General features: G+C 40.4%; 1 protein-coding gene and 1 long non-coding RNA gene across 9 annotated transcripts in view; one reads left to right on the forward strand and one right to left on the reverse strand.

Moving 5' to 3' along the window:
• LOC140661182 (uncharacterized) lies at window positions 1-4,021 on the forward strand. Of its 2 annotated transcripts, none has more exons than XR_012045659.1 (3): window positions 1-1,157; window positions 3,069-3,155; window positions 3,249-4,021. It is a non-coding gene; the product is annotated as an uncharacterized lncRNA (long non-coding RNA). The 2 variants fall into 2 exon arrangements; XR_012045658.1 differs by having other exon boundaries at window positions 3,268-4,021.
• A 284-nt stretch (window positions 4,022-4,305) lies between these two features.
• SCAI (suppressor of cancer cell invasion) overlaps window positions 4,306-27,213 on the reverse strand; it is a 45,424-nt gene continuing 22,516 nt past the window's right edge. For 4 of the 7 annotated variants that reach the window (XM_072882948.1, XM_072882943.1, XM_072882945.1 and 1 more), the window contains 15 exons: window positions 26,140-26,235; window positions 25,426-25,512; window positions 24,752-24,850; window positions 23,305-23,401; window positions 21,781-21,879; window positions 20,521-20,673; window positions 19,574-19,675; window positions 18,689-18,790; window positions 17,245-17,323; window positions 15,017-15,116; window positions 14,449-14,530; window positions 9,439-9,511; window positions 7,684-7,857; window positions 7,359-7,459; window positions 4,306-6,179 (listed from right to left, as the gene is read on the reverse strand). In XM_072882948.1, coding sequence (XP_072739049.1) covers window positions 6,030-6,179; window positions 7,359-7,459; window positions 7,684-7,857; window positions 9,439-9,511; window positions 14,449-14,530; window positions 15,017-15,116; window positions 17,245-17,323; window positions 18,689-18,790; window positions 19,574-19,675; window positions 20,521-20,673; window positions 21,781-21,879; window positions 23,305-23,401; window positions 24,752-24,850; window positions 25,426-25,512; window positions 26,140-26,235 — 1,594 coding nt within the window. In that variant the 3' untranslated portion in view covers window positions 4,306-6,029. Of the gene's footprint in view, window positions 6,180-7,325; window positions 7,460-7,683; window positions 7,858-9,438; window positions 9,512-14,448; window positions 14,531-15,016; window positions 15,117-17,244; window positions 17,324-18,688; window positions 18,791-19,573; window positions 19,676-20,520; window positions 20,674-21,780; window positions 21,880-23,304; window positions 23,402-24,751; window positions 24,851-25,425; window positions 25,513-26,139; window positions 26,236-27,213 lie in introns of those variants that run through there. The other 3 variants (XR_012045657.1, XM_072882944.1, XM_072882949.1) reach the window with 3 other exon arrangements.

The raw sequence follows: 27,213 nt of genomic DNA on the forward strand, positions 1-27,213 counted from the left end.
CCCCGCCCCGGAGCGGACCGGACCAGGCGCCTCGTTACAAGCATTTACCACAGTTTATTAATAGTAAACTCCTTCGACGCGGGCGGAAAGGCAAGGCAGGTCTGACAACAGCCAAAGGATACGCGCGAGGGACAGGACGAGCGCCCGGCGAACGGCAGAGCCCGGCGGCGCGGAGCAGCGCCCGCAGCCCCGGCCCCGGCCCAGACAGAGGGGGACAAGGAACGGCTCGTACACAGCAAACCCGAGACAGACGGGGAAAGCGAGGGGCCGCTGACAGGAACGAAAGCGTACAGAAATCTGCTCGGAAGTCACTGAGAAGGGCTTGAAAGGCGGTAACGGCGGCAGGAGGCAGGCCTGGCGGTTCGGTTTATTACTAATACAAACCAAGGTGGGAAGTAAGGTGTTCGTTTCTGAAACGGAGTAATAGCAGTTCGCGTTTTAATCTTCGCTTTTACGTTTCCCCGAAATTTCCAGCAGGAATACAAACATACTTCTTTCCTCCCCAAGACACCGAGAACAACGGCAGAACAGTTTATGGTGTTACACTGCTTTGGCAAGTCACAGATCCCTTGCAAAAAAAGGCTATTTGCTCAAAAAAATTCATTTATATATCTCTATTTTAAGTAAAATATCTGTTTTTACCAAAATATGTTATACAGGCACACAGCTGTAAAATAACTTTAAACCAATTCGCTATAAAATTACTTTTGGTAATAAATAATCTGATTCTCGGAGAGGCAAAACTCCTTTCACCTCCGCAGATGCACTGTCTGAGACACAGTTCCTCTGCGTTTCCAGAACTCTCCCTCCCTCTCCCACCTGCGTTCCCCTTGCCCTTCTCGCTGAGCCTTGGCCGGGGCAGAAGCAACTTGTGCTTTTCAGCCTGCACGAGGCAGAATCCTGCTCTAACAAGTCACTCACAACTGAGAAGCAATAATAAACACGTGCCGAAAGAAATCCGCAAAGTCAGTGGGACAGATACTCACAACAGGCTTTTATTCTTGAAGGAACAGCTGCTGTTACAGATCTGGTACGATCTGCACTGCTCGGGGGCCCTTTGGGCCAGCAAATGGCACTGAAGCCTGCTCTCAACACAAATGAAACCAGGATCTACAGAGCAAAACATCTATGCGTGCATCTGGGCAGCTGGCACATCAGTAAGTCAACAGGAACACAGAGACACTCCTTAATCCCCCAAAAGATCTGTCAAATTCAGAAATCTTGAACTAAATCTCCTCTGTCTTGGTAGAGTAATGGTTTGGAGGAAAAAAAAAACAAACTAGCTTACTTTCACTCCTAAATATAAAGCAGATACGTGTGTCTGATGTGTTCTTCCCCTGCTCTATTTGTGGACATCCAGCTCTTCAAAGCACTTGCAATACATTTGGTCAGAGAAACAGTATTGCTCTAAAAGTCAAAGATATTAAAAATGTAAGAGCCACCTCAGGAATGTATAACCTCTCTGCTCTGGAGAGTTTTGCCGCTGCCCTCTGCGCCAGCATCCTTCACACGGAGGCTGACTGCAGCTAGTCTAATGCTACCGAGTTGCACACAGCAGCGTTCAGCTCGTGTATTGGATTTTTTCCCTTGTTTGTAAGATTACTCTTGCTGTTACCGCCTGCGGAGCTCCCGCAGTCCCAGCAGCGGCAGCAGCCACCACAGATCAGCTACCGACACTAAGCAGCCACTTAACATGGAACGGGCAGGACTAAATGAGGGCTCTGCCACTGCTAACATTGGTGACCTGTAGTCAGAACAGTTACTGAAGAATCTAACATAGATAAAGCTTTTACAAAAGAAGCCTCAAGACAAAAAAGGTGTTCAGACAGATTCCAAGCTTTTTAGCTTTCAGGAAAAAGCAGACGTGAAGCACAGCACAGAGTTAGAGCGCAAGGAAGGCGGTGGGGCAGGGGAGGTGCTTCACAACAGCATGCCAGGGATGAATCTTGGAGCGGCACTTCCATCCTGTCCTTAGAGGAGAAGCCTGACCAGAGCTACTGAAGTTGTAGCTTTGGAAGATGATTTTCTGAAGCCTAATTTCCTGTCCTCCCCATCTATTTCTTATGATCCTTAAAAGACATCTCTGCACATGTCCCTGGGGAAATAGTCTTGAGGGGTTTAGTAAGTCATGACTTGACTGGTATTATTTTGAGGAACTACCCCCAATGAAACCGTCCCACACCTTCTCAAGAAAGCACGCCAGGGAGCAAGTCCAGTTTGCCCAGCTCACAGAAGTTAGTGCTCCATTTAGTTTGTGCTTGAAGCTAAATGACACATCACACCCCAAGAGCGATTAAAAACCAGAGCGTTAAAGACTCATAACCCTGTATTCCCCTCTCACTGTTATTTTGAGAAGTCAAAGGGGAAAAAACAAAAGGCAACACCAGCAACTTTGGCTAGATGTTGTAAAGCCAGTTTGAACAGGAGCACAAATAGAGGTGCCTGCTGTGGGAGCAGGGTTCATTTGAACATACCACGTGCAGTAGGCAGGGAGCTAGGCAGGAGCAGTCCAGTAAGGACATACTCAGTCCAGGTCATATTCTCCTCTCCCATTTAATTTGGTATTGCCTGGTGGTGGCAAGCCTTCTCTGCTAACGTAAGCAATAAAGATATATGGAGAAAGGCAGAGCAAGACAAGAGGGAAGGCATTAGGCCCGAGAAGAAAAGGATTTGTTCTCTTCTTGCTTAAAAATGGTTCAGTCTTTGCATCACTTCCACAGTGAGGACTGCTAGATACATAAACCAAGTTTTTCTTCGGTACATACAAGCATACATCGAGAAGGTACCTACACGACCATAGCACACAGCACACAGTAGCACAAGTTTAGAATGACTTAGTAAGTTCAAACAAGACAAGCTTTTACTTGGAGGGGAAAATACCAATATTTTCATCTTGAATGCATTTGTTTTGGGTGGGAAGGGAGGGCGCTGGCTCAAAAATCCAAGACCAGATACTCATCCTATCTACAGCTAGAGCAGACAGAGGGTATCAGCCTTTCGCTTACAAAGTACAATTCTGTACTCCTACCAACACGAGTGAAATCTTTATCTTTGAATATCCCTACCAGCAGCGTACCTTCCGAACCAAAGATCAGTAGGTAAGAAGAGAATGAGGGACCTCAAGAATGAATTTTTGACTTGGACAGTCATCGCTGGTAAGTTCAACTTCTGAACTAATTTTCAAGACCTATATATTCTCCTCCTACATTCTAGCTTCTTCAGGTTTTTTTGTTTTGTTTTTAAAAAAGCGCATTCTCCTCTGATTAGCTCTACCTTGGTAACAAGCAAACAGAACCTCTTCTTAGGGCTGCAAAGTGGATTAGAAGCCTCTCGGATCACAAGCAAGGACTCCTCGCTTCAGCCCAGCTAAAATGAAGACTGGACCGTCAAGGCTTTCCCAGCCAGTTAACAAGCAACATCCCACAGAGGTTCACCAGCCCACGCTAATGGAATCACCATCGCTCCTATGCTTACAAATAGCATACTCTTTTCCAGATATACAGAACCAAAATGAGAATAGCTTCATCAAAGCAAAAGCTAAAGCAAAACAAAAGCATTTGATTGGAAGGCAGTGAGCTGGGGAAAACTAAATTCCCCTTTTCCATGCAAGTTGAACACTGCTGGTGGAAGGACAGCAGGCAGGGTAATAGATAACCCGTCCCTCACTTCCTGCTGCATTAAAGGCTTTCGCTATCTTCAGCTTCTACACACAATCCCATGTTTCAATAACTGGGGACCTCCTACCAGAAGAAAAGGCAGATCATCAGCTTCACAGTTAAGAATACATGAATCTTACCACTGTAATGCATACAGGAGTTCTCATTCCCCTGGCTAACTAAGGCCTCCTGTACCTGAAATCAGTTATGAATTACTTCAAGGTCCACATGTAAGTCCCTGGAAACAGCGAATTACAATGGCAGAAGAGCCATAACCTTTACTACAACTACAAATGACCTGCAACACCTTGTGGAATGCACCCAAAATGGCGTATGTGTGTATATATAAATTTTGTATATAGACATTGTACTGTTTCATTCTTTTTAATACATATACAAGTACCTGTACATATATACATATTTACAATTTACACCAGCCAGTAGATGTATGTGTATTGTACATATACACACAAACGCCTAGAATACACATGCACACACACAAACACTCTTTAAAACAAAACTCCACATCCCAGGTAACGAAGTCCTGCCATAGTCCAAAGAAGAGCAGCACCAAGTGCTGGCGGGCTCAATATACCAGCTTCAAGACTGCTTAGAACAAACACTAGCATTCATAGAATTTTTTTTACACTTGGAAAATTAAAGAATGGATGGCATAAGCTTCAGCCCAGCTACAAAGAACCTTCATGCAAACTTCCCAGCTATACTCCAGCAATTCTTGCTGTTCCATACTGCGCTCTCCTCAGCTGAATGGGGTCCATCAGTGCTGATCTGCTGCCCTTCGCTATTCTGGCTGACTAGATCATACCTTGTATGACAGCACTGCAAACAGGCCTACCATGATGCTATGGTAGTCACCAAGTTCTGCATTTTTTTCACCTAAAAATAGAGGCATGGCTGGGGTTCCACATCAAAGCACTGATCAGACTTGTCCTTTCACTACTTTTCTAGCAGCCCATGGAACAGTGAAAATGGACTTTTTCATTTAATAGTTTAAAGTATTTTTGGTTCCTTCTCCTTGCTCACACCTTCACTGTCAGGAGTTGCAAGAGGTCCTCTAGCTCGGCAAGGCAGGCAGTACAGTCCAAATGAGTCGGCAAGCACTTTTCCCAGGAGTCAGAATAGCCTTCTCTAGCAAGTGCCTTTACACAGGCCACTGTACTCCTTAACATACCCAGACTGAGCTTTATGGGCTGAGGGAGCGTTATAGGCTGAGGGAGCCTATAGTGCTGCCAAACGTAATTACAGCCCCTCAGTTTTACTGGTTCAAAGATAGGACTGAGATGCAATGGTGGGAATGCAAAATATTAACAGGGCTTTATGGCATCACCCGCTTTGTTTAACCTGCAAGAGAAGCACCAGCATCTCTTCTAGGGCGCAGGGATCCAGCACAGATGGGTCAGATAAATGAGCGATAGGAAGGGCTCGTATCCAGCACTATATGGGACATTCTTTCAGCTCCTACCAGGGACTGGTAACACTGTGGGAGCCACACATTCCATCCACACACAGAAAGGAGGGATAACACCTCCTGGAAATGTAAGAATTTCTGTCTAGTACCTCAAAATGAAGAATGCCCTCTCCTCCTGGAAAATTGTGGCAGCAATACAAATGGCAAGAGGACCCACATTACAGTGAAAGGTGGGGGCTAGCTTTCTTAGTTTTGTAATTTGTTAATCTGCTAACCACCTACCCAATCAGGCAGACTGGAAATTGTGTCCTTGGCCAGCAGTGCAAAGTTCATATATAAAACTGCTGTGTCAAATTTGTAGGGAGCATTAAGTATCTTTACAACTTCACTTCAAACCCACTGCTCCAAATGCAGCTTAATTGTCCACCGTTTTGTCTACTTACTTGCCTAAGACTGAAAAAATATATTTGTTATGAAGGACTCTGTTTTATTGCTATTGTTGGTTTGCGCTGTGTGGTTCCATCTTTACCATTTCAAATCCAGACTCTTTGGGGATAAAATATTGTTTTTCTATTGACTTTTTCCAATTTCTTAAAATTGTATAAAAATAAAGGATTTCCACAAATGTGGGCTAAAGGTAACCATTAATACTTCTATGCTTAGGATCAGCTGTTGGAAATGTGGTTGATAGCCACAAGACCAGAAATAAACCTCTAGTGATTCTTTAGTTTAACATTTAAAAGACATGAAAACTTCTGCTTATAAAATTGACCCCATACAGAATGGAACAGCTAAACTAACAGCTGTTTATTATTACTTTTTAAAATAATGGTCCTAAATTTAAAAATAAAATCAAGTACTTCCTTTTATGATTTTCACATTATAAAACTGCACCATTCAAAATCTGTGGCCAGGGAAACCCCTTTGCAGTAAGACAGTTTCTCTTAATAGTCATCGAGGGTGTTTTCCAGGAAAACATTCCTAACATCCAGTATGGAAGCCAGCTCCAAAATGTGCTTTTGGAGGTGAGGGTTCTCCACCGTTTCATCTCTCGGCAGCTGAGGATAAGATTCTGGATAATTTCGAGTCTCCTGCTAGATGACAGTGAAAACAAAGAGAATCAGACATTCATTTATTTTTACACCCTTCATGAAGAAGATTGCAAAAGGTCAGTTTCCCTTAAAAGGTATCCTAATCTGTTTAGCATGCCACAGGGAGAGAAAATATTCTAGCATTTTCAGTTTTCTCTTTCCATTGACTCAGAGATGGTCATAGTGGCAATACAAATGCCCATTCATCTAAGACAGTTAATAATATGTTCACAGAAGCCTTGCAAAAAAAAAAAAAAAAACAAAAAAAACAAAACAAAAAAAAAACCAAAAACCAAAAAATACCCCCACAACACAAAACCCAAAAAACCAAACCACCAAAAAGAGACAGAAAGATTTCACATATACTTACCTACTAGGCTGGAGTTAATTTCTTAAAATTATAGACATGTAAGCATCTCCAGTGGGAGATTCATCTCATCCTAAAACACATCTAAGACACTGGGGTCAAATCTATCCCCACTAACAAAAGACCTGCTTCTTTTCCCTGGTATCAAAGAAGCCTAGGTAGCTAACTTAGGCTTGGAAAGTTACTAGATGTCTGCTGTTAGACAAGATGAATACTATATATTTCTGTGCTTCAACTTCCTTTTTTTTTTTTGTAATGTTTAAAATGGAGCAGGCAGTTTATATGCCACTCATGTATAAAATGGTGTAGATCCAGAAGCAGACTTCAGTGTGGCACAGCATTAACCAACAGGGAGGGAAAATACCATCTTCCTGTTTAGTTTATTCATTTACACTTCAAAAGACCTTTCAAAATCCATTCACGCTAGAATACATTCTAGCAATAACGTTCCACTCCTCCCCACTTCCTCTTATATTATTGTTCTATAGCTTTTTAGTTGTGTAGAAATAATAATCTTGAATTATTAAGAGGAATTTTTCTAGCAGACAAAGCTGTTCAGAGTGACATAAATGAATTAGAGTGTGTCTGCTACTTATGTAGAGGGATGAGGCTTCAGCAAGTCAAAGGCTTCATGCCTTTGGAGAGATACAAAGAGGTACATTCAATACAAGCTGTAGGCATTAGCATGTGAGCATCAGTTATCTCCCTGAAGTCACAGGGATATGCTTAGCCCTAAGACCCTTCCATCCTGAGGCAGTGCAGCTCTGTATGCACTGGACTGTCGTTCTCACAAAGGGATAGATGTCCCTGCATACCCGGAAAATTTTGTGCATCCTCATAGTAGCCGAACAGAAGATAAATCTTGTTAGGAGCAAGCGAAGAAATTCATCCCCAAAAAATTGAAGAAAGGACTGATCTGTAGAGAAAGGCAAAGAAAATTCAGTTTAGAAAGGCTTAAAAAAGAAAAAAAAGGGAGAAAAAAACCCCCAAACAAAACACAAACTTGGGGGAAACCGCTACAAATTCTTGTGCTATCCCCTTATTCACTATTCTGTCCCTTGGAAAGGCTGAGCAAGGAAAAAAAAAAACATCTGCTTAAGTAGCATGCTAAGGTTCAGTTGTGCATCTGTAGGCATGTACCTATGGATCGGGAGTGGGTCAGCAGCTGGGCAATATCTCGGTTGATTTTTCTAAGGTAATCTTGACACTTCTCCCACAATCCTCTGCGCATGCTTGATAATCCAGAGACAAATAGGAATGCCATTAAAGGATTGTTCAGAAAGAGTGTGAAGAGGCTACCCCGCTGAGACTGATCTAAAAAAAAAATAAATCAATAGACAAAGAGATACATTTGGCACATGAAACAGAAAAGCCGTCCCTGCCACAGAATGAAGTCGCTCACCCACTAAATTCTGTAATAGGGGAACTACTCCTTTGTGTTAGTTACATCTTCTCTCCTCTTGTGGCAGATCTGTTCTCAAGATGATGCAATGACTAGCAATAAAGGCTTACTGGAGATATGCATTAACACCAAGAGAAATGAGATTTTCTCATTAATTGTGGGAGGCCTATACCTTCATTTTGAGCACATAACTTGAAAACAAAAGTCATAACTGAAACAACCGATAGAAGATACTGATTATAAATCCTAAAGAGAAGTATTAAACATGGACATTCTTATTCCATTCAAAAAACCAGGCAGTTGAACCTATATACACACACACACACATCCCCCGCCCCCGATGTCTACATAGTTGCCCTTTTGTTGGGCATCACGCTATCCTAAAAGCCCATTTACTCCATGAAGTTCAACATGATACACCGAGGTCCAAGCTTCATCTCAATCAACTGGGAAGTCAAAAAGAAAGGCAATGCACATAAGATCATGTGCCCAAACAGTAAGGCCACTTTCTCATCAGCAAGGATTACCAACTTGGTTTGGTGCATTTCTTTTTTTTCCCAGGACCTGGGCACACAGCATGGTATAATGCCATACTGACACAGGGGCTCAGTTAGGTTCAGCTAAGAAGTCTCTGCATGGTGCTCTAGTGCACAGTGTAGCAGCCCCACAGAACTACAGCAAGACCTTCCTGACTGGTCCATGAACACAATATAAGCATCCAGTATTTTATAAAGTTAGTTCTATTTTTTAGAGTTTCTGTTTAAACAGGATTCATTATCACAGTACTTATTTTCTGCTTAAGTTTCAGCTAAATAACAGGAATAGTTTCAAAACAAATTAGAAGCTTCCACTTCTTGCACATTCTCTCATGATACTTGCCTACGTGGCTTAAGCTAGATCTTTGTACTTGTCTTTGTGATGGATAATAACCTTAACATGTCAAATTCCAATGAGAAAGTCTGGAATGATTTTTATTTTATAGTAGTCACAAGGACTGAAGAATATAACGTTTCATTGCCTGTTCCTACTATAAACACACCTCCTCGGAGCATACAAAGCCAACTGTCTTCCTTAACTTACCCTCCAAAATTAGAACAAGATCTGAGAAGATTTTGCTCTACACCTGGCATTTAAAAGCTGATACCTTAACTGACTCTGCTCACTTTCTGGGACTAATAAAGCTACCCAAAATGCTAATCATCATCATCATCATCCCAGCACCGGGCTGGCAATTTTCTGAGTCTCTGTGTAGGAGAGACTTTGCCTCCTGGCACTTGTTGAAGCTATCTGTAGAAATATCATCATTGTTAGAATAAATTATTTGCCATAAACAGTAACCAAACTTTATCATACTACTTCAAGGAACGTTAATCTGATTTAGGGATTACATAGTGATGAAAAGATATCCTTCCCTGAAGAATCTAAGTTGTATTTGTTTGGGATAGATATATAATGCAACTGCAACTTGTTAGGAAATGCAATACTACACATACCTTGTAATGCTTTTGGATATGCTGTTGGAGAAAGCAAGCACACCAATGGTTGTCCAAATAAGTTTGTGAAATTCTGTAACAGATAAGAATTTTGAAGCATTGATGGTCACTTTGCTTGCTTTTGAAGGTTAGGGTAGTCAGCAGGTTAAGGGTATGAACAAAGACTATTAATGACAGAGAACACACTAATGCCCATCACACAGTTCAGCACTGGCAGTAAGGCTGACAAGTTGACTTACTGATAGATCACAGCACAGAAAGAATATAACCCACTACATTTTAAAGGAATTATAATTCTCTCATTTCACTGCTACTGATAGCAGACACTAATTTCATGGAAATATGGCTTTCAGTAGTAATACATTACTTGAAAAAAATCATGTTCTGCAATAAAAGTGAAAGCCATTGGCTTTCAGGTCAAAATAGATCTAGCATCTTTCCTCAATACCAACTGAACTATCCAAAGTCGTTTCTTTCCCCTTTTCCTTCTAGCAGGAGGAACTATTTCTGATGAAACAGAAGAGCCCAGTGGAGAAAAGTTTTAAAATAAGTTTCCTTTAAAGCAAGTATGTCATAACCTTAACATCTGCTATACTGAACCCTCATTTTACAATACTCACTTCATGCACCTTCCACCAGCACCTTAAATATTGCCTAAGTGTCCAGTTGCACAAGAATTTCTCCAGAAACCTCCAACGACACCTTTGTCCAGTTTCACCAACATTTACGTGATAACAGTCCTACTGTGTATCTGTCTGGTAGGTGTACTGATTGGTAATAATTATCACCAAGGAAAAAAAAAAATCATTTACACAACCTCATTGGCTGTCATATGTCTCACCAAAACAGCTTTCTTAAAACTGAAGGCTTGCAAAGCCATAGCAAATGTCAATGATCATGTCTCATCCTATCAGAGCAGACATTCAAACCATGCATCCAGAGCATGAGTGCAACACACATTTTTGCAGATGATATTCTTAAAATTGGCAGGTTACGAATGTGAGGTATACATCACCAGAAGTATTTGCTTGTGTAGAATCATCAAAAAGCTCATTTTTAAATTCCTTCTGGCTTCTGCTTAGTTCAAATGGAACTTTCCCTTCCGGGCAGTATATTTCAATTAAATTAGTTTCACTGAATTAATTTAATCTAAGTCTGCTAAATACTAAAGACAGTAATCTAGTCTAATCAAAATAAAATATTTCCCATATCTGACAGAGTGCTGACTAGTCCTAAAACCCCTTCTATTTCATTAAGGGCCCAAGGGAGATTTATAATGCGAGATACTAAGGTTTGGTCTCTAATGAAGAAACAAAGACTATTACCATGAAGACAGTAACTGCAGGCCAACCCAGTAATTAATAAAACTGTACTATAAAGAAACATTTAGAATTCCAGAAGGAGGCACCCCAGACATTGCCAGCTTGAACTGAATACACACCGGCAGGTTACACGTTCTCAAGTAACATGTACGCTTAGTATTCATGAGCAGATTCACATGTTGAATTCTATCTTGTATCACCCAGTTAGAGACCAAAGCAGACTTTCCATACACTCCATCAGTAAAAATGACAATGCAATTAAACACTGCCTACAGCTATAAAGCAAACCCAAGGGTTCTCAGGAAAGGTATTACTCACTGACAGTATCTGAGATCATTTTGGACTCTGTCCCAGCAGAGGGTAAGTCAACATAGCTAGTAAGTCCTGCAAAGGGGAGAAACTACACGGTTTAAACACAGAACGCGCTCTTTGGAAGAGAGCTGCTCATGCCAGTCGCTACGTCTAAACTACAGATCCAGGAGGATAAGTCTCTCAAGCTACCAGGTACCTGTCTAAGCTCTTGCCCAGGCACAACTGCCTACCATAACACAAGCGAACACCAGGATTCACTCACCACCACCACCTCCGCTCCTGATTTCCCCAGAAAAGCGCTGTGGGTATACATGCAACATAGGAACAGGAGCATGTTACAGCCATGGCTTGGAGCAGAGGACCACAAGGTGTACCAGAAAAACCTGCCCTGCAGTCTGGATGTTGGTAGCAGCTCTGGATAAGGAATGCTGTACCTTTCAGTACACGGACAACTCCAAAAAGGGTAAAACACATTTTTGTTTCAAAATTGACTCTGTTTTTTTACTTCAGTATTCAAGTTTTCCACAGAAGCATTGCTGCTTTCTAAAATGCATCTCATATACAACTCTTTCAAAAAAGAACTACTCGTCATCTCCAAAAGAAGTCACTTCACATGTAAGCTTTACTAAGCTGAGTACTTATACCACATCACCGATAAAGGCCTTGCATTCATACTTGCTGGAGTTTTTGGTTTGGTTTGGTTTGGTTTGTTTTTAAGACTTTGCATTTGACCATAATCTTAGACAACCACAGCTACAAGAAGATACTGATTTTAAAGTATTATTTCATCCACATATACAGTGGTAACCTTCAAGAACGCAGCCATCTATATTTAAATGGAAGTGTTAAAAAAAAAAATTCATGGCTGTAAGTAGATATGCTCAATTTGCAGTTATCTTCCACTTTCAGCTAAATATATAGGGGAGGAAGCTGTTCAAGTGCCGCTGATTTGACAAACTGGCAAGTCACTTCCTGGCAGGACTTACTTTCAGTCATCACCATTTAAGCCCTCCAGAGCGAGGGAGAGGATGAGAATGCGTGCAGGAGAGCAGAAACGGCTTGTAGAAAAAGACATGTGAGCAGTTGCTGTTACTGCCAGTATTGCTAGCAGTGACATTTAAATGTCAGGATAGCTACTGTCCCATCAGAAAAGATCAGAGCAGCCATGTGGAAAAAAGACAGTACACTGACTTCCAGTTCTCACACAATTGCACAGAACCTTTGTTTGTGCCAGTGCTTGAGCCTACAAAGCATCTCACAACACACCCAGAGGACAGTCACAGGACAGCACTATCAGTATATTCTGGCGACAAGGAACCAAGCACGTAAGGATGCACAGAATGACGACAGACAGGAATTTAAAAGCGCTAGAAAACACAGAGATTAAGAGCTCTGCCATCTACCTTCAGTTGAAAACAAAACAAAACACCTAAACCCATCCCCACACATCTGTCTGCCTAGGTTCAATGGCAATAGATTGTGAAGGTGAATCTGTGTTCTCAAATGCCAAATATATTTTTTTAAATAGGGGTCCATGCTCCTTTTTTTTTTTCTTCTTTCTCTTTTTAGATTCCTCACAATTGTGCCCACACAATTCTGATCTGGGTCAGAGCTCCTAGCAGACACTTCCATAATCCTGCCCTGAAATACTTCCAAAACTCACTCCTTACATACAGGCAGAGTTGGACTTCTCTCACACCAGCTGCTCTGTGTGCTTAACAGACGGAGCACTAGGGTATTTTACACTACTGATGGTCAGTTCACTGCAGAACAAGGAAAAGAAACTAAATGGAAGTTACAGTTTTTGCTTACTGTGTGCCCACAAAATCTAAAGAAAATTCAATTATCACATTTAAATCTAATACAAAAAGCAAATTCTACTGTAAACACTTGACAGTTATTCTCACAAGAGCTACAAATCTACATGTGGGAATCCATCACCTCAAAAAGATCCTTTGCTCTAAGCTGTCCACAGAACCCTGCTATGTCCAGAGCTGTGTTTGAATTAAGGATCACCAGGACTCCCTTACTCTCTCTTACAGAGCTGATCCACTTGACATCTTTCAGCAATTCTACTAGAAAGGAAGAGGGTAAAAAAAGACAAACCAAAGCAAAACACCAAACCCCAAACTCAAGCCACATTTTCTACCCTGAAACAAAACCAACCCCCCCGTTGTTATACTGGAATGAATGTCAGGAAAGAGCAGAGGAAAATAAATCCCTACCAAATCCTCGTTTTCTCAGAAAGACAAGTAAACCATTCTAATTGTATTTCCCTCCCTTTAAATGGGGAAGGGAATTTAATAAAAAGCAGATTTGCACTGAAATCTAGTGCAGTGAAGTTAAATGCAGTAGTATTTTAAAAGCCCTTTGAAATGCATTACAATACAACAAACCAAAAACCCTATAGAGAGGCCAGATCATTATTAAGACTGTGAGGTAAAAGTTGCCTGGCTCAATACAGAACTATTCTGCATCATACTGACCACTGATTTAGCACCTCTCGTTGGCCAACAAATGCCTTTAAAACAAATGACACAGACTGTGGATACTGAACAAGGAACAAGTTCATCTGGCCACTAGACGTCCCTATTCCTCCTCTGAAATGCAGCTGTGAATGTTCACTTTTCTCACTGCAAATAATGGAGCTATAAAAAGGAAGACATAAGGAAGTGGCACTTTCCCCAGATATAGCACATTCTTAATATCCCATTCATGAATGAAATAAATGTCGTAATGCTATCCAGATGCAACTGGCAACTGAGACTGAAAATGCCTGCTTCTGTATTACCCGAATTGCAGATTCCCAAAGGTGATTTGGCATGGAGTAATTCTACTGTAAGTCCATAGCACCCTAGGAAGGAGGCTCATTGTCCAAGCATACACCACTCTACAGTAACACTGGATGCTAATTTGAGTCTTGTTATTTCCTTGGTTCAGATACTTTTCAGACACAGACACCCCGTGTTTTATAAGATCAGGCTCAATGCTTTGACTCCTTTCTGTTGCTTAAAAGCAACTGTGTGTTGGATGACTGGAAAAAAAAAAAGCAGATTAGTTATCTCCCTCCCCCATGCACACACACCAAGATTTGTCTTTGGTATATAACAAAAATAAACCTCCCACCAGAGACCTTGGAAATCTTGAACCTTTTTTCCCTCCAGGAGGATTTATTACTTTCCAATGAGCGGCTGTTCATGTGCTTCTCCTTCTTGTTCCTATTCATAGGATCAGATCCTGACTAGCATGCACAACCTCAAAAGAAAAGAAAGACTGAATACAAACTGTTTAAAAAAAATAGCCTGTTAAAAGTGTAAGCTAACTAGGGGTTGACACTGTATCCTATCATACAAGTAGCTGCCTTCAAGAGCCTTACCTTGTAGGCGACACTGTTTGAGGAGTCCACAATGATAAACAGAGGCTTTCTTGTGAAAGGGTAGAGATCTCCAGGGTGAAGACTGAAAAAAGAGAAAGGGACGCTTCACAGAGTGCTAGAATTGCTGCAAAGCTGTGACAATGCACAAGTTTCTCAGACACACAGCTGCCCATGTCCAGGTAAAAAGCAAGCACATTCCTCATGCCCCAGTCCTCAGATCCATCCTCAGAGAGTAACTGCAAAACTAATTTGCTATTCTCTATAACATGGGCTATGGGACTTCTTACTAGTTCTTTCCCAACAAGAGATGTTTCTCTTCTTGAGAAGTCATCCATCATTAATCTGAAGTTTTCCAGTAATAAAGAATTTACGTTAAGTCACAGTTATACTTTTGGAGTGTTTAAATCATCATTTAGAGTTGCATATTAATTTCTAATTGTTCAAATTCAAGCCAATCTACATTATGATGTCCCACACTTAAGAGTTTGAATTTAAGAGGCTTTGATGCATTTTCTCTATTAAAGACAAATTCTTCTGAATTTGCAGTTGTCACACTCATGAAACTTACCAGTGCATCTCCTTGTAAGATTGGTTTCGCTTGTGGATAGCATCCCCATTTATAATGTCCCGGTTACTATTTGTCAGGACACCACCAAAATCATATGGACCTACACATGGCAAAAGAAAGCTAAAATTAGCAGAGGCAGCTCACCTCTGATATGGATTTAATGATTATATGAAAAGGACAAAGCAACCACAAATCCCAGAAAACTAAGTGAATCTAACTACTGTAGTTGTACGGAGGGGATGAAGGAATGTGGAGGCTTTACTAACTACATATTCAATTTTATGCATTTTTAGTAGTTTCAGCATCTATCAAGTAGAAGCAAGCAACTTCATAACTTCTAATTTCTTTATTCACTATTTATCCACAAACATAACACAAAAGATCCAAATATTGGCCCTTGTTACCCTACACAGCAAAAAGATTAAAACTCATTACACATTTCATCCAGGAAAATTAGTACCTTTGTAAAATTACTATACGAGCTAGCATATTCTAGACTTAGATTTTGATCAAAAAATAAGGCTCAATCAATCAAAAACCCTGTAGCCTCTCAGAAGAGATATAAAACCATCATCTGCAGTTATGACACTGCAAAGGGGAAAAGAGAGAGCTCAGAGAATGAATATGCTTTCAATGGTCCTAGAAAGGACAATACAGTTTTAACCAGATTTCACATCTACAGCAAAGGCTTATTTTTTAAGATTTCAAATACAGAATTCACAGTTTTTAAATGCACACAGCCTGGACATGTGTTCCTATGGTGAGCTAAAGAAATACTCTGCTAAGTTTGCACAATCAAGCTACCTGCCTGTGTGTCTGATGGAGAGCAAAGATGAAAGTAATGGCTATAAAAAATATCAAATCCTACACAAAAAACCCCCATGCTAGAGATACCAGGAAATATTTCTGCCATTGATACGGGTATGAAATGCCACTAACATTAGTAAAATAAAGTATTAGGATTTCCTCATTCTGTTATACATTTGCAGAGTTGGTTGACGCATATTTGGCCACCAAATGCAATTTTTTCAGGTTTGGATACATAAGACACCTTTCCATTTTAAGGGAAGCTTTGGGAATACAAAATTAGGAACAGAACATACATTAATTTAGCACTGTTACAAATGTCTCACGTGATCTGTCAAACACAAATGGCTCACAGGTGATAAACAGTGCAACTTGCAGCTGCTCTCCCTTTTAGTAAAGGTAGAACTTTTTGGTCTGTGCAGACTACACTACCTTATTAAAACAATGCAGTTATAATGGGCTTCATTTAATGAAAACTGAACCATGCAGCTCTTCAGATGACAGAACCTGGATGCCTCTACAGTAAGATATTAAGCTGAAACAATACATGCAGTGCAGTGGACATAACACAGGCTTTAAAGAACACGGGTTAGTTAGAACCTATCACCAAGTTGCACCAAAAAGTAAAATGTTAAAAGCATTTAAAAAAAAAAAAAAAAAAAATCACTGCCACAATCCAAAGCTGACAGGGATTTTTTTTCTTTTAACATTTTGAGAGCTCTATAAATCATGCATTGGGATGGACAAGGCATGCATCTTATAAAGGAATGCAAGTCTCAAACAGATGAGGCATGTACAATATTTAGGATGTTAGAAACTTTTTCTTTTTTTTCCTTAAATTATATAACCAGATCTTTTGACTGTGTCTACTTCAGCCAACCAGTTTTCAGCTTTTAGATTGCAGCTGCATCCAAATATTCTGCTACGTTGCAAAGAACAGGAGGATGAGGTGAGGGGAATTGTCAAAAATCATGAGAAGGGCTTGAATTGTCAGGTTAACAAGCGTGCAAATAGAACAGTCCCTGCAGACGCTTCAGCCCTTTTACCACCCATCTCCTGACCATATGTTCTCATAGTACTGGAGATTGGAAAGAATCACAAAGTGCCATTTAGCCATTTTATTAACTTTGCACTGATGCATCAATTGAGCCATGTGGTCTTCAAAATTGGTGAAGCTTCTAATACTTCAGATGCATCAAAAACTGGGTATGTCCTTTGAAAAGGTCTCAGTGCACACTAATTAAAACACAGGGAATTAACTATTGTTTGTGGAAATAAAAGGCTATCTTACTAAGTAGACAGGAGAATAAGATTGACTTGTCTTTTAAAAGGAGCTTTGTGACATCTTTCTTGGTCACTTGTCCTGGACCATACAGAGAATTCAAGCCCTGTTCATGACAGGGAGCATTCCTTTATTGTACCTTCACTATCCGAACGACCTGATGGAAACACGCCCGTGGCAGACAAGTATATCAGCAGTACACTGTTTGCAGGCAGCTCCTGAAATTCAAATAAAGAGAAGAGCAGCAAGGGAAGAAATGTATAAGTTTATTTTAATATTCAATCATCACGTTGATAAAACCATTGTCATTTAAGATTGTGCTACTCCGGCTTCTGGCCTTCCCTTCGCTCTATTCTTCATATGTGTATATACCCTTCCCCACCACATACACTCCTTCAAATAGCTGAGTACACAGACAAAAGTGTGAACTGATGATACGTTCATACTTTTTTTTCCACACAGACCTCTAGGCTGACATTAGAGGTTCAAGCAGCACTAAAAAAGCATCTGCTTCCATATAGACTCTCTTACTATCTAGCCAGATCTGAGGCTTTCCGAGATACGGAAACCAAAAGCTGCTGAGATCCATGCAGACCCTAATTCCCAAACAATTCAGGATCCTAAAGGAAGTTCTTTGTTTCCAGATACCCCAGAGTCTGCAACATCTGCCTCTTCCCCCGACCGTTCTCAGCTGGACAACAAGCACAACACGTGCATGTTTCTGTATAGACCTGTAAAAGAAATCTATCTTCCACCTCTCTAATGGGCTGTCTGCATGAGGAAACAGATGCTTTTAATTTCTGCAACAGGCTGAGCACGCAGACACCCAAAATTCTAAGTAGTAAGGATGCACTTCCTTCACCTCACCAGCTATTTCTTTGCAGTTGTTTCTTGAAACAAACTGAAACTTGTTTCTTTATAGGATTCATATTCTGTTTTTACTACTAAATCCTAAATTGCTGACTTGTAGAGTCATAATTAAGCATAATGAACCCAGCAACTTTATTAAATTAATATAAGCACAGCAACTGTATTAAAAAATGTCTACATATGTATAGATTACTTACATGGAAGAGAGCGGTGGGTAACAAAATAAGACAGGCAGATAAAAATACAGCACATGCAGGAGAGAGATACCATTCAAATGGGGGACAGAACTGGAGACCTACCAGCTATACAGTGCTTAAAAGCAACAGTTTCTTGACATACTTCCCTGATTTTGGATTGCGTTTGGCACAACATGAAGTAGAAGAATACTCTTAAGATTTTTCTGTTCTCCAGCTCTCTTATCTCAAGAAATATTTCCTATATAATACATATATAACAGCAAGCTGGGTTTCTGTCTTAAAATGAATTTTTTTTTCTTTCCCTTAACAGCAGTCAACAGATTTGCCTTTACTATACAAGTTACACATATCTATAATATTTCCACCCTCTCTGAAGATCATATTGAACATTCTAAGAAAGCCAAAAAGGCTTCATTATCTTGAAATATAAAAGATTATCTCAACCACATTTTATTCAGTGTCACATAACATTCTGGATATTTTTCTATTACAAATAAAGTCACCAATTTCACAAACCTTAAATGATGCTGCTAAAAATGTATATAGCTGGCTAAAAGTTGGTTTATAAAGTAGATATTTATGGGGGTTTTCCCGCCTGGCTGGTTTCTCCGTTGACTCCTGTTAAAAAAACCAAACAAAACACAACACAAAAACCCCAACAACTGTATATTACCAAAGCAGTTTCATAACCCTCTAAATTTCTATTTATTAGAATGTTCTTCTTCAACATACTTCCCACATAAATGGTCTTCCCATGCTGTATTTCCTACTACACAGTAAAGCAAGATGCACAGTATTTGAACCAGAACTTTATATTATCCCTCACTTAAATTTGTTACCTAAATCTTTCTTACTCTCTAAAGCATCACCCAAGAAAAGAGAGAAAAAATTCACTCCTCATCTCAATTAAATAAATGAAAATACAGGTATTTCCTTTTGCCTCCAGATAAAAATATTTTTTATGCTTTCTCTGAAGGGAATATTTAATTTTCAGATGATTTAGCAAGCTGATGAACTTATCTGGTTGCATGACTGCTAGAGTGAAAACAAAGGAAGGGGTGAGTATATATGGACAAGGGCAGGCATAGCACCCTTTCAGAAGTACCTTGGCTAGACCAATGAAACCATTTGTGAAATAATGCCCAAATATTCATTTCGGCTATTTTTTTCACTACTGAAGGTTTGCTAAGGAGAGAAAAGGTGGGGGGGGGGGGAAGAGACATTAGATGGATCAAACACCACAGGTTTGAGCTACTCGTCATTAACTTCTAGTAAGAGTTACACCAGCTTTACTAACCTGCTCTGCACATTGACAATACTGGAAGAGTACACCATTTAAAACAAACCAACCAAAACCCAGTTAAGATCTGCTGACAGCTTTGTCACTGAAATGGAACTTACCTGCATTCCAGGTTTGTTCATTTGTGAAGCTAAATTCATTGGTTCCCTTTCAAGTGCTTGTAGCATTCGGAACATATCAATTGTTAATTCACTGAACTTGACCTGCAAAGGAGTCAAACAGTTTACACTGTCAGATACAGCTTAAACAGTATTTCTTTGGAATTATCCAGGTAAGAGATTCAACTGCATACCAGACAGACCATTTTCTGTCTCTCAGGGATCTGTCAGTGTCATCTCTGAATCTCTGAAGACCTGTGAATAACTTTTAGAAGAGCTCACAGAGGACAAAGTCTATTTATTACTGGTCTACCAGGCCAGTTCACTGTAGTGCAGACCCCTACTTCACAAATTACAGACTTTTCTGGGGTGTTTACAAATCAAGTGCTGAAACCACTATGTACTATGAATTTAGACAAAAATCTGAAAGAGAGACACAAACTGTAGTTTAGATACAACTCCCTTGCTTACCTGAAAAAAAGAGCTCAGAGAGAAGTCATGAAGTCTGTACAACTTCACTATCATCATCATCTAAAAAACAAGATCTTGAATGTCTTTTGAAAACCCCTTCCTGTTGCAGCTGAAGTTGCAACAAGCTGGGGTATGCCATGTGAAAGCCTAAGTCAAGTTTTTTCTAGACACACCCCAGAGGCCTCTCATGCTTGAATGTTGTTAAGAACAACCCAGTATATGAAAATCAACTGTATCTACTTAATTGACGTGATGAATATAAGCAATAAGAGGTCAGTACCACAGGTCTAATATCTAACATTTCATTTTTAGCTCTTTTTTCTGAGAGCCTTTTCTTCTTGCTGCCACTGCAAACATCACAATCAAAATATTTTAATGTTCGCCTCTGTTGGAATCTCTGTACAATCAGAAGGGATGTCAAAGGGGGAAGGACTTTGAACTCCAAAGATACAAACCCAAGTCCCCGGAACTTCTCTTACCTGGTTGTTGCAGTTTCCAATAATCAGTGCATCTGCAAGAGCAAGCTGTCCCACTATCATTCCCTGCTCTAGCAACGGAGCTCCTGTTTCAGAAAGCCTGTTAGAGGTGATTACAATGGTGTTGTCATCATTTAAAACCATGACAGGGTCTGCCTAAAAAAAGCAACCAGAATAAATCAGGAATTCAAGAAAACATACAGATTTGTAGTCAGAGAGAAGTCCAAAAGTCTTGTCACTTACAGTAAACATTTCATAACTGAGGTAGGTTTTTAAAATTAATTTGCCATACATGTATTTGTATATTTGTATGCAAGCTACAGAGTAATGCCTCACCACCTGGAAAAGCAACAGCTCTTAGGGACTGCAAGCAAATACATGGTACAAGTACATGAAGGTACAGCAAAGAGAAAAACATACTTCCTCAAATGACATGAACTCTGCTTCAGCTTTTCTGTACCTGAGGAACCAAATGTCATCAACAACCTTACAAATTCACGCAGAATAAACTAGCCATTCCTACAATACAGAAGAATCCTGCACTATTTTAGTTGGCCTTCCCTTCCTAGAAATAAATAGCAAAGGAGATGAGTAAATGATAATGCTGCCATCCACTCTGGCAATATTTAAATAAATACTCATGTTACATAATGACACCTTGTACAAAAGGAGCAAAGTAGAACACTGTCTCATTTGACAGAATAAACAAATTTATTTTCCTTTTAACCAACTTTAGAAGTTGATCACATTACAACTATGCTAAGAGCCTATCAGTTAACTGCCATGATTACACTGTATTTTCCATTATATACTGCTTATGCATTGCCAGTGTAATAGACCAGTACTGCAACAAAGTGTACTTTGAAACACTATCAAAACATCAGCAAATTAGATTGGCTTCCACAACAACAGAACTGGAGTTGGCAGTCTCTCCAAAATATTGACTATGATAACTGCTGTGCTTTCAATTCCACCATTTTCTGAACACCAAGAGCAAAAACAGTAAGGTGACCAAGCGTCTCTCAGCTTCATGCTTCTGTCTTCAGTACATTACATGACCACGTCTGACTCTTCAGACACTTTAACGGCTGTCACTGTTACGCTACTGAGAACACATTTCAATGATTAAATTGGACAGGAATACTGTCCCTGCACATGGCACACCTGGTTACCACATAGAGGTGGTGATACAGGAACACTTCGGTGAACAAGTCAGAAAATTTTACTTTTAAACTAACAACTAAAAGGGAATGGTATTCTCACCTCAATAAACGCTGCCACTTCCTGAAGAACCAGGTTCCACTCCACCTGATCTTCGGTATTAAAACGATGAGTGTAGTCTTCAATTTCATCTGACAGCTCCTGATGTAAAAAGTTCAGAGACAGACATAGTCACTTCTTAAACTGAGAGCTTAACAGGCAGTCAGTAACTTTACAGTTTGGTTAGCTGTGCTGGCCTTTAAGAATAATAAAAAAAAAAATAATTACTTGAGAACATATGCAGCACACTTATGACTAACATGCCAGCCAAAACGCGCTCTTTCAGGAGACAGAACGCCAATGTTACACTGAGTTTTGGCAATGCAAAGTGTCAAAAAAGTAGGTCCAAATGCAAAGAATATCTGGAGTTAAGTATAACTATCCCACTCACATACAGCTATGTCACTGGTTATTACCATAAGCTATGGATACCAAGGACTCACATTTCAGCTTACAAGTAACTTTAAATACATTGAGAAAGCGAATGGTATGGCTTTTTTAGCTGCTACTAAGCTAAGCTAGCAGTTCAAGTAAGCTTAGACACAAAGACAGTAATGCAACCTACACAAAACTGTCAATACCAGAAGCTGCTTGCAGCAAGGTTGTTAGAGGGGTTTGGGAAGCATATGCTGTCAAGAGAAGCATGCTGTTCCTTTGTTGTAGTTAAAGGGTACCACCCTACCCAGGCTGCAACTATTGGAATATTTTTACTTGGGTGTTCAAACAATGCTATCAAATCATTTGAACTTAAAGTGTCATTATTAAATGTCTCATTCACAGAAGCTATTCACCACATTGGATGTCAGATATACTAGAAAAGCAATGATCAACATTGCCCTGTACTTTATTTGTTGTACCTAAAGACTTGTGTTTATAGGCATTCAGTGCTTTACTCCTGCAGCAGAGGCATATGCAGATCCAGCCTCTTCAATATCATAGTAATATCTACACCATTTAGCAAGATTTAATTTTGATGGGTCTCTGGAAGATGCAAAATGTATTCAGGATGCGTTCTAGACATGGGACAGAGTGATAGCAGTTCGGAAGGGAAGAGAAATAAGCTCAACATCAAGCTAGGAGACGCTGGCTTTCCAAGCAACAGTGTGTCATGAAGAGTTGCTGGGGGAGATTCCACTGATGTCTTAAATCCACTACAGGAATGAAGAGGCACTCAGAGTTATCAGATGATCCCCATGCTTTCAGTTGAATAACATGCATCTTACAGTTTATTCCTAACTAACTACATGAATTCGTAAAGTTTTTCTCTAGCCAAACATTCACATCATACTGAGTCTTTCCATAGCTCTAGCCACGTTATTCCTTCCTTCTGTGGCATCCAACAGCACAATCAATTAAATGAGGGAAAAAAAATGAAAAGCTATGCTGCTGCAGCAGCAAACATCATAGATCTAATGAGTGATATTTCAACTGAAATAGACTATATTATGGATTCCTTAATTAGGAGAAAAGCCCTGAATAACCAGCAATGTCCCACCCCTTAGCACCTTTATCCTCATTTTAACATACCTTTACAAGGTCCTTTACAACATCCATTTTGTTGAGCAAGAGACAAACCACTATAAACCTTGCATAGTAACGCAGCTTCTTAACCACTAATTCAGGCCTAAACACAACAACAAAAACACCACAGCCAAATTTGAGATTAAAATAGAACACAGGTAGGCAACAGGGGTAAGGGAGAGGAGGAGTTTAAGACTAGAGCAAGGCTGAATACTTCACAGATTGAGTTCTAATAAGAGTTCTAACTGAATTCACGTGGAGATCAATAACTACCTGGCTGCTCAGAGGTTTATTTAAACTTGAGTACAGGGACATAAAATATACATCAAGAAAGCCACAGCCTCCCCCTTCCCCACAGCCTCCTTACATGGGAACAGACATGGGAGTCAGATATTAAGAGCTGGCTCTTCAAACCTTCTGACAGCTCATGGGCAGTATCTGACCCCACTGCATCACATGATAATCACCGCTGGCTCAGAGTTCACCCACCTGGGACAACTTAGAGATCTGCAAGTCAGCACAGCCCATAATTACTCATCCATTTCTAAAATCTTCTGACAGCATCTAGAAACATGTTTGGTCAATCCTACCTTCTCTGAAACAGCTCAAGCACTCAGACTGAAACTGAGAGATTTTTAAGAGAGAAGGTAATAGGATCAACAGATATCAGAACAGAGCAGGGAAACTTTCATCTTTTTCTGGCACACAGGTGCATTTAGACATCAGCAAGACTAGAGACGTGCAATTAGTAAGTCCAGAAATCACTGAATGCTTGGCAGGAACTCCCTAATTAACCTTCTGCATTTATCTTGATGATAACTTCAGATCATTTCTTCTTTAACTTTACTTTAATGAGGGAGCCCAGGTTTACTGGCTAGAACGTAAGATCAGGATCCAGAACTGAGTTCTCTACCTATTCTTATTTATATCTGTCTACGTTCTTGGCAGGCAGCACATTTGCTGCACTGCCACAACACAGCCCTGCTTTGAGTGTACCTTTCTCAGTATAGTGTCTTAAAAGCAAGATGTTAGGCCTGCTGAAGTTCTTGGACCTTGTCCCAGTCAGTTACAGAGGGCTGTTGTACTGCAGTACTAACTGATGTTCCCCTGAAAAGCCTGATTAGAATCAAACAGGTTCCTCTGCTTCAGCCCAACTGACTTATCTTCCAGCCACAGCATGCTAGGTCCCAGCACTGATACTGCTCAGGACTCTAAATGACAACACTTTGGGGCTAATAGCTTTCTAGCCAGGACCAGATAATAGAATATTCCTCCAGTCATACAGCAAAGTTATTATTTATACTGAGGTTTTTTAACATGGCAGGAAGATTAAAAGAAAATTCCTCCAACAACACTGATTTTATCCCAGTTATGCTCCTACAGTTTTTAGTTATTTGCTGCTTTCATACACCGTTCTAGTCTTGAAAAAACAAGGGCATTCAGTCAGACATACCTGTCTTCTTTGTTGACTTGGGAGTAGTATGACCTCTGCCTAATTGCTGAATAGAAGGAGAAAGCTTCATTGAGATAGCTGGTTTCTGAAGTGCGCAAGCTGCGGAGGAAGAACCAGATTAGCTCACTGCTTCAGATGGAAATCCATGCCAAACCCTCCCTTCCTGCCCCCTCAACCATCTTGTGCATCAATGGCAAAACTCCCTCCTCAAGTAACATCTTATGAAAGCCAGACTCTCATTCTTTGTGCCTGCTGGGAAGACAGATTTCAGAGCTTGGATTCCATTTCAGATAACAATCAAATCTGCCCATCTTGTGCCCATACATACAGGTGACAGGTTAATTCAAAAGTTTAAAGGAACATTAAGCTCCCAAACTTGTAAATCACACTTTTGCACAAGAGTCGAATGCAGCATGCATGGAAGACTTAGAGACGCTTTTGAGGTAGGAGGTAAGTCCTTGGGCAGTATCAACGTGACTAGCAATATGGTATTGGGCTCGCAGGTGCCTTTCTCTGCAGCACCCCCATGCAGTCCCGAGGGCCGTCTCATTCAGAAACGGGCATCATGACTCAGCTGATACATTCATTTCTCCTGACTGAGTATCCAGATGTTCGACACGGAGCTGCCACTAACACTGCATTCCCCTACTGAATCCTTTTCTGTGCTTACTTACTAATAATGGTAATAGAGCTGCCCAATCTTGGAAGCAATTTCCCCAATTTGCCACCGCTTCAACCCATACCGATTGTCCAATACTTGTCTATTTCGCAAGAGAGAAAAGAAAGATTAAAAGGCATTCCAGAATTTCTCAGAACATCACACCAGACAAGACAAAGACCCATTGTAGGGCCAAATTCAGCTTTCATTACTGGTGTGGCATTCCCAGTAGCAGTCCCTCACAGAGCCAACAGCACTGCATACACACACCAGAACAAGGACCATTTATCTTGCATAAACTTGTGAGAGCTAGACATAAGTATGTTGCACAAAATACACACAACAAAAGGTCACAACTTCCCAGGAGAACACTCTGACTACGCAGCCAACGTAAGGTGTGAAAGATCAGAGCCCACGCTGCAGCAAGACGCTTCACACCATTCCAGATGGGTTCTGCATTGCAGAAGCCATCATCCCAGCTTCTCCTTGGTAATATATTAAAGCAACATGCATTCAAGTAGAGCAAAATGTTTTGTTAAAAAAGTCACACTGAAAACTCTGCAACATTTTAATTCATTAGACTGTGAGCACTCCAGGAAGTGACTATTCCCTCCCTTCATGCTTGAATAACACAGTGAAATCTCAATCTTAACTGGGGCCCCTAGGCGTACCAGAGATTAAAAGTTGCACTTAAATCCACAGAACACGTCTGCCTACAACATTCCCTTACCGATGTTGCTGTTGAAACTTCCAGAGTTTGGTGTAAACGTCAAATGTTCGCCCAAAATAGGACTGCCACTGCTTTTGCCCATACTGAGGTAAATCCCTGCAATAGACAAGTGACAAACGCAGAGTTAGGGAGTAGATGCCAGTCAGCCCAGCATGACAGCAGCGTGTTTGTGTCAATGTCGGAATAGCTTTGTTCAGAATTGACTTGAAATGCTTTGTAACCCTCCCTGCACCCAGAACTGCAAGAACCATGATTCCTGTAGTTTCTGAAAACCTGTTGTTGCTGGAATCTGCAAGGAAATCCTGTTTAGCTTGTAGGAAGTACATATATCAAGATCTGACCATAGTATCCCTAAAAACATGCCACAAGCCAGACTGCATATTCATTTGACATATTACAAGAAAAGACCACATATGCATATATATGAGAAAGAAGCATGTATTGGGGCGAGGAAGAAATTCTTCAGTGCTATCTCCTAATTATTGCTTCCTACTTTCAGACGAATTCTCTAGTCACTTTTCAAATGCAAAACGATTGAAGTTATCAGTGTTAATAAACGTACCATGCATCTTGCAAATCTTCTGAGTGATTGCCTACATTTAATCACTGTTTGGGGACACAGAGAGCTAATGTCTCAAACCGCCTAAGCTCTGCAGGTTCCATACAAAAAAGGACGATGCTATAACATCAAACTGAAGGTGCGCAGCTTAACGGTAAGTTTCTGAAGTAAAACTTCTCCTACTAAGACAATAACTTGGTCTTCAAATGCAAGAACTGTAATTCAATCACTTATTCAAAGAACAGCAGAATTATTCTAGTATCTATTGCCAGTCAATACCCACAATCCTTAATATCCTACTGGAGAGTGCTTATCCAGCTACAAGTAAGACTGACAAACAGTTCCCCCACACAGCAGACCCCTTCCAAAAGGCTGACTCTCCCTCCCCAAAAGATTCAACAAGATGAGACCTGTCCAACAGCTTCCACCAGTTATACAGGTAGACATTCGCTTTTAAGTTAGTTATGAAACACATGGTATATTTACAGTGTATTTATATGGTATTTATTATGAAC

Source organism: Ciconia boyciana, chromosome 18 (assembly GCF_034638445.1).
Source record: "Ciconia boyciana chromosome 18, ASM3463844v1, whole genome shotgun sequence".
Taxonomy (NCBI): domain Eukaryota; kingdom Metazoa; phylum Chordata; class Aves; order Ciconiiformes; family Ciconiidae; genus Ciconia; species Ciconia boyciana.